The sequence below is a fragment of the Alligator mississippiensis genome, chromosome 7 (genome assembly GCF_030867095.1).
Source record: "Alligator mississippiensis isolate rAllMis1 chromosome 7, rAllMis1, whole genome shotgun sequence".
In the NCBI taxonomy this organism is placed as follows: Eukaryota; Metazoa; Chordata; order Crocodylia; family Alligatoridae; genus Alligator; species Alligator mississippiensis.
Genome location: NC_081830.1, coordinates 76,381,445 through 76,393,737, shown reverse-complemented (window position 1 = coordinate 76,393,737; position 12,293 = coordinate 76,381,445). Strand labels below are relative to the sequence as shown.

At 40.7% G+C, this 12,293-nt stretch overlaps 1 protein-coding gene across 6 annotated transcripts in view; it reads right to left on the bottom strand.

Annotated features, from left to right (window-relative positions):
- The window catches only part of ECT2 (epithelial cell transforming 2), a 64,153-nt gene that overhangs the window by 39,154 nt on the left and 12,706 nt on the right, over positions 1 to 12,293 (bottom strand). For all 6 annotated transcript variants that reach the window (XM_059731150.1, XM_059731152.1, XM_019478616.2 and 3 more), the window contains 5 exons: positions 11,148 to 11,330; positions 9,189 to 9,278; positions 7,012 to 7,119; positions 808 to 881; positions 572 to 702 (listed from right to left, as the gene is read on the bottom strand). In XM_059731150.1, coding sequence (XP_059587133.1) covers positions 572 to 702; positions 808 to 881; positions 7,012 to 7,119; positions 9,189 to 9,278; positions 11,148 to 11,330 — 586 coding nt within the window. The remainder of the gene's footprint in view (positions 1 to 571; positions 703 to 807; positions 882 to 7,011; positions 7,120 to 9,188; positions 9,279 to 11,147; positions 11,331 to 12,293) is intronic.

Sequence of the window (12,293 nt, the reverse complement as noted above, 5' to 3'; positions counted from 1 at the left end):
TTGCATCTAAACAGTTGATGCACACTCTGGAGAGACAACCCCCCCTCTCCTTTTGAGACTGAAAGACATCAGCCCAAAGCTGAGCCAACCAAGTAGTCCCATTAAGTTATATTATACTGGTGAAGTAGGATATATCTGTTTACAAGCAACGGTATTTTCTTTCCATTACATCTTAATAAATTTGCAAGCACTAATGTACCTCAGAATGCCTTAACAGATTTATGGAGTGTACCTGAATACACAAAGGTTGATATGAAGTAATATATACTTCAAGTAATACCAATGTAACCAGTTTTCCAAGATTAGGTGTGGGTCATTTTTAAAACAAAATTAACATCTAATGGAACTGAAATCGTTTTTTGCAACAGGCCCAATAAGAACTGAAAAGGCTAGATACAGTATTTTGATTGAGACCTCCCCCTTAATACCTTATTATGAATACATGCAATCTACATTTTTTAAGCTTTAAATAGATCTTAATGCAAGTCAAAAAAAGTATATAACATATAACTTCCATTACAATTTTTTCCCCCCCCCCCCCGTGAACTGGCTCATGTTCCTTAACAATAACCTTGCATTTCTGTCATTTCTTCCATGTTAGCTCTTTCTTCATCAGAGAATCCAAGGAAACTTAACATGCAATCCTGAAATGGGGGAACCTTGAACTCATTTCTGAATTCTTCATCAGCTGCACAGAAGTCACTAAAAGACACCCAGAAAATTCATTAATTCCAGCTGTATATTTAAAAATAATGTTTACAACCTACAGAAGTGTATGCCATTTAGGAAAAAAACTTTAGTACCTACATTTCATTTCTTCTTTCCCAAGCCTTGTAAATCCATTCCGTTTTCATGATAGGAGTGCCTAGACTCACTGCAACCTACAAACAGAAGAGTCAGCAGCTGTGTGACAAATTAACCCTCCCATTTAAAGTTCTTCCTTTAAGCAGAGGAGGATAAAATTCATGACAAAATGTTTTCTAGTCTGCAAGATGGGAACTACAAGAAAAAATGAAGTTACTCCATTAAGAAACATTTCTCATAGCAGATAAACAAGTCAAGATAGCAATAGTTAGATTTATTACTATCTAGCAAGTCTTTGCGTGTGCTAGCATCTTTAGCTGTCAAGAAATTTAGTGCTATTAGGATAGCAAACCCATTAAAAATTATCATGTCAATGGATAGCCATTTCTACATCAACTTGGGGAGCCTTTGCGCGCATACCTACCTATCAATTGACAACTGAAGTACATAAAAAAAAAAAAATCTAAACAAATCTTAAAGACCTTACTTAAACTATAAAGAGAAGCCAAATCTTGCTTTCTGTTGAACACTGGCCCTGCTGGTACAATTGTGGAAAGATAATGGACCTCTCTACCTCTACCAAACAAAGAGAATTGTTATTGTGAAGACTTCTCAAGCACTACAGAACGTTTATTTATGCATCTTTGAGGAAGAAAGGAATAAGTTGTGATGGGGAAAAACGGTTATGCCAATTTAGATTTTAAAGGTAAATTTCTACAAGATTTTAATGTATAAAATGTGTTTCATCCTCCAAGCCACATTAGGATGACCTGAGAACAAGAAATGGTTACCTTCTGTAAATCAGAAGTAGAAACCGAGCAAATGAAAGGAGATTTTTATTTATTTGTGTTTTACTGTTTAACACTTATTTTACCTTCAACTAGTCCTTTTGGATAATGGATCTATTTCCATCTTGTACAATTATATATTATAATTATTTATATTCTGTGTGTAGACTTATGTAACCCTCCACAAATAAAAGCAAGGACATTTATTACTGAAGAAAGATTCTTATTGTATATAAGTTACACTCCTTCCCAATACAAATTAAGCCACACTTACACAAAAAAGAATACCTACGTGAGTAGGGGTCAAGGCCTGTCAAACAAGCTATGAAATATCCAACCAATCATTAGGCAAAATCCAGGGAAAAGATTTTTATATTTCTAATATTGATGGAGATTTCAGGAGGGCAAGAGAAAAAAAAATAAAGAAGGATTAGTTTTTCAGACTTGAGTTTTTTTGTTTGTTTGTTTGTTTGTTTTAATCATAAAGCACCTAAAGAGGTGTTGAAATCTTCATCCTCAGAGGTTTTTAAGACCCAGATAGACAAAGACCTGGCTGGTATGATTTAGTTGGGGATGATCCTGCTTTGAGCAGGGGTTGGATTGGATGGATGACTTCCTAAGGTGCCTTCCAACTCTAATTTTCTATGATTATGTGATTCTAAGAATGGTCCAGTCTCAAAACTTAAAAGTCCATTGCAGTTTACCTTTAAGATATATCGTTCAACAGGGAAGAGACTATAACCAATATAGCTGTCACATAACTATGCTCAACTCATGCACTACTAACATTAACAGCAGGTCACAGAAGCAACATACTGTATTTGGAATTAAAGAGTTAATGCTTCCCCTACCATCCCCAAAATATCCAAGACATACTATACATACTCAAATCCAAGACTAGGTTTTTTCTCCCTCCATGTAACTTGTTATAAGTTTGTTATAATATTCCATCTATAGAACCTAATTATTAGAACATCAGCCCTACCACCATCTGTCCCCTTACCGCTGCTTTCCCTACTGTACAGATCAGGGGGACAAATTTAAGATGAACCCCAATTATTACATGGAAAAAAATATAAATTTGTTATGATTTTCCATGTATAGAATCTAACCAATACGGGGTCATCTAAAATTCAGAATCATCCTGGACTCAGGTAAATACAGTCATTTGAAAAGGGCCCCATATAACAATAACTGCTTCTGTTGCAAGTAGGAGGATACCCACACCCCCAAACTGCAATGCATTGAAGCAAATAAGAATACCAATAAACTGGGTTTCATAGCTGAAATGGACAATAAATATGTAATATTACATTTAATAGTTTTTTTAATTAATTTGAGGATCTTGACATTAACAATAAGTATACAATTAAGATTTCCATTTCAATCTTTGTGCAATTTACTACACAATGTGTACTACAACACACAATTTGGGTAGCATAGCCTATGCCAGCTGGGATCATTGAAAGAGAAAGACACTTGCACCTCAGCCAAAAACTGTGATGCTGACAAGACTCTTTGCATAGCTCTGTGAAAAGCTGTAATCCTAGCTTGCATCATTTAGAAAAGAGGATGTATCTATACCTGCAAAAGAACTCCTGCCACCATGATGCATTTCCACTAAGGGAGCTCTGCCAACATAGCTCCACCAACACAGGCCTGTTGCACCATGTAACAGGGGGCCTTCTCAGGGCCCATTTTCCTGTGGCCCATCCACCTGTTTCTGGGCTAACCACACGCCTTCTCGCCTGCCATGCCTTGTTGGTAATTAGTTCATTGATGTAATTAAGTGGGAGGCTGCCCATTTTTGTTCCAATGTCAGGGGGTGCTATCTGCGGCTCCGTTCCTCCCCTACACCGCAGCCCCGCAGATGGCATCCAGATGTTCTCACAATCACCGGCCCCTCACTGGGCCCCGGAATCCTACTGTTGAACCCCTCCTAGATTCCTCTCCTCTGGCAGCCTATTCTGCCTTCGCTCTGGCAACATAGCTCCCGGAACGGCTTCCCTTTCCGGGTGTGGTCCCCCTGGGACCTTTGGCTCACTAGTCCTGGCCCACCTCCAGGCCAGTCAGAACCCCAGGCCCTAAGCTCTTGGGCGTTCCTCACTTCCCGACGGGTCCATGCCGGGGCCAGGACCGGAAGTCCAGACAGAGTGAGGCCATAGACTCACATCTTTCACCCGGGCTCCACCCTCCAGACGCTACAAAGGGGTAACCCACCCGGTTGTGGGGCTAGGGGTTAAAGCGCCCCAACCCGCCTTTCACTGGGGTGGTAACTGGCCTGGTATTTCCTGGGGGCTCCCACACCACTGAGAGCCCCACCAGGCCGCCCATTCCCGGCAGAGTGCAATTTTAGGTCATGCCCAGGACAAGGAGCCTCCTGACCATCCCCTACAGCTCCTCCCTTACCTCCAGATGATACCTGCAGCCCTCCGGCTAGGCGATGTTGTTTCCTGTGCCTCCAGCAGCAAAATGCCCTGTTTATATGGGCAGGACCTGATTTAAAATGGCTGCCCTCATCAGGCAACTGGCAGCTGCCAGCTTCAGGCCCCTACAGTGGCAGGCACCCGCAGTGCCCTGCCACACACCAATGTATCAGTTTCCATAAGCAGTGATGGTCAATCCAGTTATACAGAACAGTGGTATCTATATTTACAGACAAGTTTAAGTGGACCACATTCTCCCAGTCTGCCATGCTGTGCCAACAAGCATGCTCTATTATTTATTGTAAGAAACAGAAAGCAATAAGGGGCTGGTAAATGCACTAAAGTTTCAACTAATAGTTTCTAGTACTAAAGTAACATGAGGCAAAAAAGCATAGTTTCAGAAGTTTCTGTCCAGAAAAATACCCTAATAAAATACTTCAATGTGGAGAACTAGAAGAATTCTTCCGATGCCTGAGCCTCAAAGAACATTTCCACGACCACACTGAACCCACTCCCAACAACAACTCATCCTCTGATAACATTCAAGAAAAGATCAATGCCAAAAAACCCAAAAAAAATTGGACACCTCGCAGTGGACGAAACCCTAACCTTGACCGCACAATTGACTATTTCAGGGAAAGAATGAACAATGAAATAATCAGCAACACGCGCCACCATAACAACCTCTCTCTACCAGAGAAAAAGGCCATAGAATCTCTAAGATTTAACCACCAAATAGTAATAAAACCAGCAGATAAAGGAGGAGCCATAGTCATCCTAAACCGTGAGAATTACATAAAGGAAGCCAACAGACAGCTCTCTGACACCACCTACTACAAAGAACTACAAGAAGATCCTACTCCCCTTTTCACCAAAATCTCAACAATACCATCAAATCATTTCCACCAAGATTACAAGAAAAACTACAGACCTTGATCCCCCCACTACCTAACCCAGGGACTTTTGACATGCTCCCTAAAATCCACAAACAAGGGAACCCTGGCAGACCTATCATATCCAACCATGGGACCCTAACTGAAGAAATATCAGGTTTTCTTGAATCCATCCTAAAACCGCTTGTCACCCACAGAGCAAGTTTTGTCCAAGACACCACAGACTTGCTACGGAAACTTAAAAACATAGACCACCTTCCCAGCAACACACTCCTAGCCACCATGGACGTTACCAGCCTATACACCAACATCCCACACCAGGATGGCATCCATGCCTGCCTTACATATCTACAGGAACAAGATTAGAACCCAGAATACAGACCCAAAGACATCACTGAGCTTATACACTTCACCCTCACACACAACAATTTCACTTTTAATAATCAACACTTCCTCCAGATGATGGGAACAGCTATGGGCACTAAAATGGCCCCACAGTATGCCAACCTTTTTATGAGCCACCTGGAAGAAGACTTCCTCAAGAACTGCACCATCAAACTCTTGCTGTACTTACGATATATCGATGACATCTTCATCATTTGGAGTGAGAACCGGGAATCTCTAATTGAGTTCCACCAGAAATTCAACAGTCACCATCCCTCCATCCGACTTTCTTTAGAATACTCCAGCACCAACATCCCCTTTTTAGACACAATGATCAGTATCCAGAAGGGTAAAATACAGACCACAGTATACAAGAAACCCACAGACCAACACACACATCTGCACAGAACCAGCAATCACCCGAAATACACCAAAAAAGCTGTGATATACAGCCAAGCCCTCAGATACCACCGCATCTGTACTGAAGAGAACACCCGGGATTGCCACCTCTTTTTAAGCCAATCTTAAAAAGGCTTTCACCCAGCAAGGACACTCCTCCAGAGAGGTAGATCGCACGTTTGAAAGAGCCACCTGGATACCACGTGAAGAACTGCTGCAGTACAGAAAAAAAACACCCACAAATCGCACACTGCTGGTTATGACATATCACCCATCCCTTGAACCTGTACGGAAAATCCTCAAGAAATTGCAACCCATATTAGAAAAAGACCCTATTAAAAAAATCTTCCCAGAGCCACCCATCCTAGCCTTCAGACAAGCACCGAACCTCACCAACCTCATCACCAGAAGCAAACTTCCTCAACCCCAAAACACACCAAAAGGATCCAGACCATGCCATGACAAGAAATGTAAAACCTGCCCCCACATCTCCACCACCTCCACTATTACTACACCCCACAACAGAGTCATCAGCATCCCAGGATCTTACAGCTGCACCTCCAGGAATGTAGTATACCTCCATCCAATGCACCAAATGCCCTGATGGAAGATATGTAGGAAAGACCAGACAACAACTGCGCACTAGAACGAATGCACACCGGAAATCCATCAAAGACAGAAACACCCAATTACCGGTGGGGGCACATTTCTCACAGGAGGGCCACTCTCTCTCCAATCTCTCAGTCCTGATCCTCAAGGGAAATTTACACAACACATCCCAGAGACGAGCCTATGAGCTCCATATCATCAACCTGCTGGATACTAGAGATCAGGGACTAAACACAGACATTGGATTTTTGATACATTACAATCTGCCTGGCAACTGACTCCCCAGCCCCTGGCTTCTTTACTTTTCATTCCATCCAGGAAGAGCACACACCAACTGCTGCAGCGTCCTTAGCCTGACGAAGGGTTTTTGAACCCGAAAGCTTGCTTAATAACTATTCTCCAACCATTTGGGTTGGTCTAATAAAAGATATCAGATTCACCCAAGGAACCTTGTCTGCCTAGTTTCAGAAGTGGCATTCATCTTTAACAAAAGCCCTTTGGACAAAAAGATATTTTGTCTGCTAAAAAAAATTGTAATTGCCACCTTGTTTTTAAAGCCTGGAGCTAAAAGATAGAAATATGCTGAAATATTACTGTGAAAAAAACTCATTTCAATTCATAAAGTGCATACACCACAGTTTAAGCATAAGTTATGATTTATTTAGAGGGTCAATCAAGGTATGAATTAAGAAAGTTTGTGCCACATACTCTGAATTTGTCTCCTTGTATAGAATTAGCCACCAGATGTGTAACCTTTGAACTGAAGTCCTTTCGAATGATTCCACCCATATGATGAACCAAGGTCACCAGCTTAACCTAAAGATTAAAAAGTTACAATTAAAAATAAATAAATAAATAAATAAATAAATAAATAGAGTCACATGTGTACTAAATGACACCAAGGCAAAAAGTTATGTACAGGTCAAGCTATAACAGAACTAAATTAAAAGCAAATATTTCTTCATGAACCTATATTGCTATTGTTATGGAAGTCTTTTGTTTTTTATTTTAAACAGAGGATAAAAGATTGGCATCAACTAACTATATACAGTTAATTGTGCATGTTTCACTATTTCATAGATTCATAGACATTAGGGCTGGAAGGGACCTCGGAAGATCATCGAGTCCAGCCCCCTGCCCAAAGGGCAGGAAGTCAGCTGGGGTCATAGGATCCCAGCAAGAGAAGCATCCAGTTTCATCTTGAAGGTGTTCAATGTAGGCGCTTGAACCACCTCCGGTGGCAGGCTGTTCCAGACCTTGGGGCCTCGGACAGTAAAGAAATTCTTCCTTATGTCCAGCCTCAAACGATCTTGCAGTAGTTTGTGACCATTCGACCTAGTCGTCATCCCTTGGGGCGCTCTGGTGAACAAACGTTCCCCCAGATACTGGTGGTCACTCCTGATAAACTTGTAGGTGGCCATCAGATCACCCCTGAGCCTGCGCTTTTCCAGGCTAAAGAGCCCCATGGCTCTCAGCCTGTCATCGTAGGGACTGCTTCCCTGACCTCTGATAATGCGTGTGGCTCTTCTCTGGACTCTCTCAAGCTTCTCCACATCCTTTTTGAATTGTGGAGCCCAAAACTGGACGCAGTACTCCAGCTGCGGCCTCACTAAGGCCGAGTACAAGGGGAGAATGACGTCCCGGGATTTGCTTGAGAAGCATCTATGGATGCAAGCCAACATTTTGGTCGCTTTACTAGCCGCAGCATCACACTGCAGGCTCATGTTCATCTTGTGGTCAATGATGACCCCCAAGTCTCTTTCTTGCATAGTGCTAGCCAACATAGCAGTGCCAAGCCTATAAGAATGCTGCAGGTTTTTCTTCCCAAGGTGGAGAACCTTGCATTTATCAGCGTTGAACACCATCAGATTCTCGTCAGCCCACTTGCTGAGCCTGTCCAGGTCAGCCTGGATCACCCGCCTGTCTTCTGGTGTGGATGCTTTTCCCCAAAGTTTGGTGTCATCGGCGAACTTGGCCAGTCCGCTTCCGACTCCACTATTGTGATGTGAATACAATTCCTTTATTTTTCACCCTCTCAAACTTGTATTTAAGTAGCCCATAAAAATAGCAAGCAGTTAAGCCAATTCCAGACAGGTGTCATGAACCACTCAAATACAATTACTTCTGTAGCTAGAATTGGCACTTGTTCAAACAGCCCAGCTTTTTCCCCCCCAAAAAGGAAAGAAAGAAAGAAAGAAAAAAAAAAGACTGATTGCACACTCAAGGGGGAGGGGGGGGGGGGGCAGTGGAGGACACCTAAATTGAGACCAAAGGATAGCCATCTGTCCAATTAATTTGACAGATCAGAATTAACTCCAAGCTTACACTTTTTGCAGCTGTTAACACCTCCACAACAGTTCAATCCACAACACTGATTCAGAAACATGATAGGGATATGATATACTGATTATGTCAAGTCACTTAAATGATGTTTTTTCTTGCATTTTGCCTGTTTTAGTACTTATGACTGATGTTGCTTAAACTTCAGCTCTGATAATATTAAGATAATACAATTCCAAGTGTTCTGAACGAGACTCATGCTTTATTTAACTTTATATGACAAATGCCATTCTTAGCAGAGTACCTTAACGATGTCAGGGATACCACTGAGATCCTCAACAGAAGTTAGACATTCTCACACCAGACACTCAAAGATATTTTTTCCATGTATAATCTTTCTCCCATGCAAGCTGACAAATTCTACTGCCTTCTACAGGAGTAGGACAGATTCATAGGTAGATAAAAAAAAATTTAATTTGCTATTCCGAAAAGTCAAATGGTTGGTGCCAGATATTGAATTTGAGGCGATGTAAGGAAGAATCACTAAGTACAAAGCTGCACATGGGTTACTGGGGGCGGGGGGGAAATAGATGTAGAAATCTTACTAGTTCTTCTTTCTTTCTGAATCCTGCGAAGCAGAGCACCAGATTCAACATACTTGCACAGTACAGTGGACGACAAGAAAAAGGCAGAGGCTGAAACAAAACATAGTCGATTATAGTACTATGCAGTACAAGTTTATTTAAAACAAGAATCAAGGTTCAAATATGAATAGAAATGGTCGTTCTGTTGGACGTTAACTATTAAAATCCATTGGATAGCAAGTATTCAAGATCAATGATTTCTGCTGTGCCTTGAACTAAAAACCGGTGTAATGACTGAATTCTCCCTCCTGTGCCAAAGTAGTACTGGAAACTTTTTCCTAGTCATGTGACCTTACTCTCCCCACGCCCCATTACAAACCATTATTTCCCACCCAGTCATTAAAATATACTTCCCTCCACATACACACTATGCAGTATTGCCATTAAAGCTCTCCTTAAATGCAGTCTCCCAAAATGGAGCGTTTCATATAACCACACTAGAAGTTACCTGAAATTGCAGTTATTAGATGCTGTATTTTAAGCTTTTTCTTATTGCAGAAAGTACATGTGAAAGCAACAGAAGTGCACAGAGATCTTCATGTATAGGATTTTTTTTAATAATGGATATTTAGAAGCAACTGGAACTAAAGGAAAACAAGGCATTTTCCAAAAAAGAATCAACATAAGTTGTCTCGAATGCAAGATATCAATTTTCACTTGTCAAAACTAGAGCCATTACTATCAGTAAATTCAACGCGATTGTGTTTTAGAGGTTAAATTCAGATGTCCAAGAATGACATTCTTAATAGTTAATGCCTTTCAGAAACATCTACAAATGGTGCTATTGAAAGAGGAAGGGAGAAAACAGCTGTACCACTCAGGATGGAAAGAACTAAAGAGTTGAAGATACTACTTTTTACTCCACATTTTCCAAGAGCATTAGCAGCAACAAATAGCAGAGATTATACTTGACATTAAAATTTCAACTGGCCCAGGTCAGTTGCAATAATACCCTACGTATTAGTACAGTCGATATACTAGTGACACACCAACAGCAGTATCACCCTTCTAATATTTAAAATTAAAAAAAAAAAAAAAGCCCTTGTATCAATACACTTAGTTCTATGTAGAAAAGGGAGTAAGCAACACCAGTAGAGGCACTTGTTGCTAATACTGGTAAGAGCCCAATTGTAGAATTAAAACAACAACAAAACAGTGCCCGTCACCAAAATCTGTACGCTAGTAAAGCTTTTAAGTATTAAGTAGATCTGAAGGCACTCATATCAGGAAACAGCCAAGGATAGGCAGTGTGAAATAAGCTATTTTGCAATTGCTTCTGGTGTTAATGCTAGTTTTGGAATAAAAGGTGATTAACTGAAGAAGTAGTAACACATCCACAAAGCTTAGTCATATTTTAAAAATAAATCACTATTAAAAGAATAGCATTCAAGAATGCTTTTGCAGAATGAGCTATTTCTACTCAAATATCCTATATAGGAGCACGAGCATCAAAGACTTCTCTGCGTTTTTCTGGAAAATATCCCAGAGATGTCAGTGTGGGTCAGGAAGAGAAGTGTAGTAAACTTATTAGTCAACATGACCTATTTCAGTTCCTTTTACATTTACAGCCTTGGTGCTTCCAAAAATAAACAGCAATGTAATCAGATACTTGGGATATTAAAAAAAATAAAAAGATACATAGCCAAATATTTCCATCTGAATGGCCAAGATTCTACACTGAGAAAACACGCCAGAGCTTTCAGTTTCCCCGATTCTGCTTAGTTAGAAATTCAGAATAGCTGCGTCACTGCAACATGTCTTTGGCTGTATAAACAATAATGAGGAGAATTTTACTGCAGTTTTAGTTAAAGCTCTTACCAAGGAAGAAAAAGGTAAGCACATCATTACATCTACATTAACATATAGAAGACTGCCTGTGAAAGAACAGTGTGAAAGAACTGATGGTTTGCTTTCACTTACCTCTCCTTTTTGGGCACAACGAAGTACTATTGGAGGTCCAAGAATTCGGCAATCAGCCTTGTACAACTTGTTAAAGATTGAATCTTGAAAGTCTGCTATAACGAAGACCGTCTCAAACTCTGGAGACTCAAAATCCCCAAACTCTTCCACTGATTCCGTCTTTATATATGGCACCTTAATTTCCTTAATTTTTTGGACAGTATTAAAAATAAATGTCATTCATGCAATATACATAGTAACTAGTGTTAAATTTTAGATCAATTTTTATTTTAAGGTGTTAGAGAAATTTAGTTTCAAAGACAATTTTACAATTTTAAATTAAATGCCTAGTTTTTGAAGTACTGGCAGAAGCTATATAGCAGGGGTGTCAAACTCATCTGGGACCCTGGGCTGGATCTGGACTGCAAAGGAGCAGCTACCACAGCAGCAGCAGGTCTGGGATAAGTGAGGTCAAGCAGCGGTGGGTCTGGAGGCAGGGGGCTTCTGGTAGCAGGAGCGGTCCAGCAGCAGCAAGCCAAATTTGCTACCAATGGCTAAAACTAGTAGGGTCAAAAGGCCCCAAATTCCACAGCAGGCCATGCCCAACCCCCCTGCCCCATCCTCCAAGCTTCCAGTGGTGTGCCAGTGGACCCAGTGGGCCAGATACAGAGGTGGAATATTTGACACCCCTGCTATACAGCAAGGTCTATTGGTCAGCAGTGAAACAGTGATTATCTCTGTCCAAGTTCCTAAAGCAATTTCAGATTCTGAAATATAAAAGGGACTATAAGAGTCAAAAGCATCTATGCTAGTATTAATTGGGTTGCCACTCTGAAGAGGGTATTTCATACCAATTTAAATGCAAGATTGGCAAATCTCTAGATAAATTTTCGCCAAGCAGGTATTTTTGTATGAAGGGGAACAGTATCCTTCTCTTCAGGGCATCTGAAGAATTAAAATGATGCATCTTGAAACAATTTAACTGAAAGCTGCAGAAGCAAGAACATTTAGGCAGCAGTGTTTTATGCTACACAAAGTTATCACTTAAAATTGTTGAAGGCTTAAATAGAGTCCATTTTTTCTCCTAAGGCATTAGATCCAAGCCTATTTTCAGAATCCTCCACTTGAAGAAACAAGAATCCTTACAGAATAGTTCATGCAGCAATC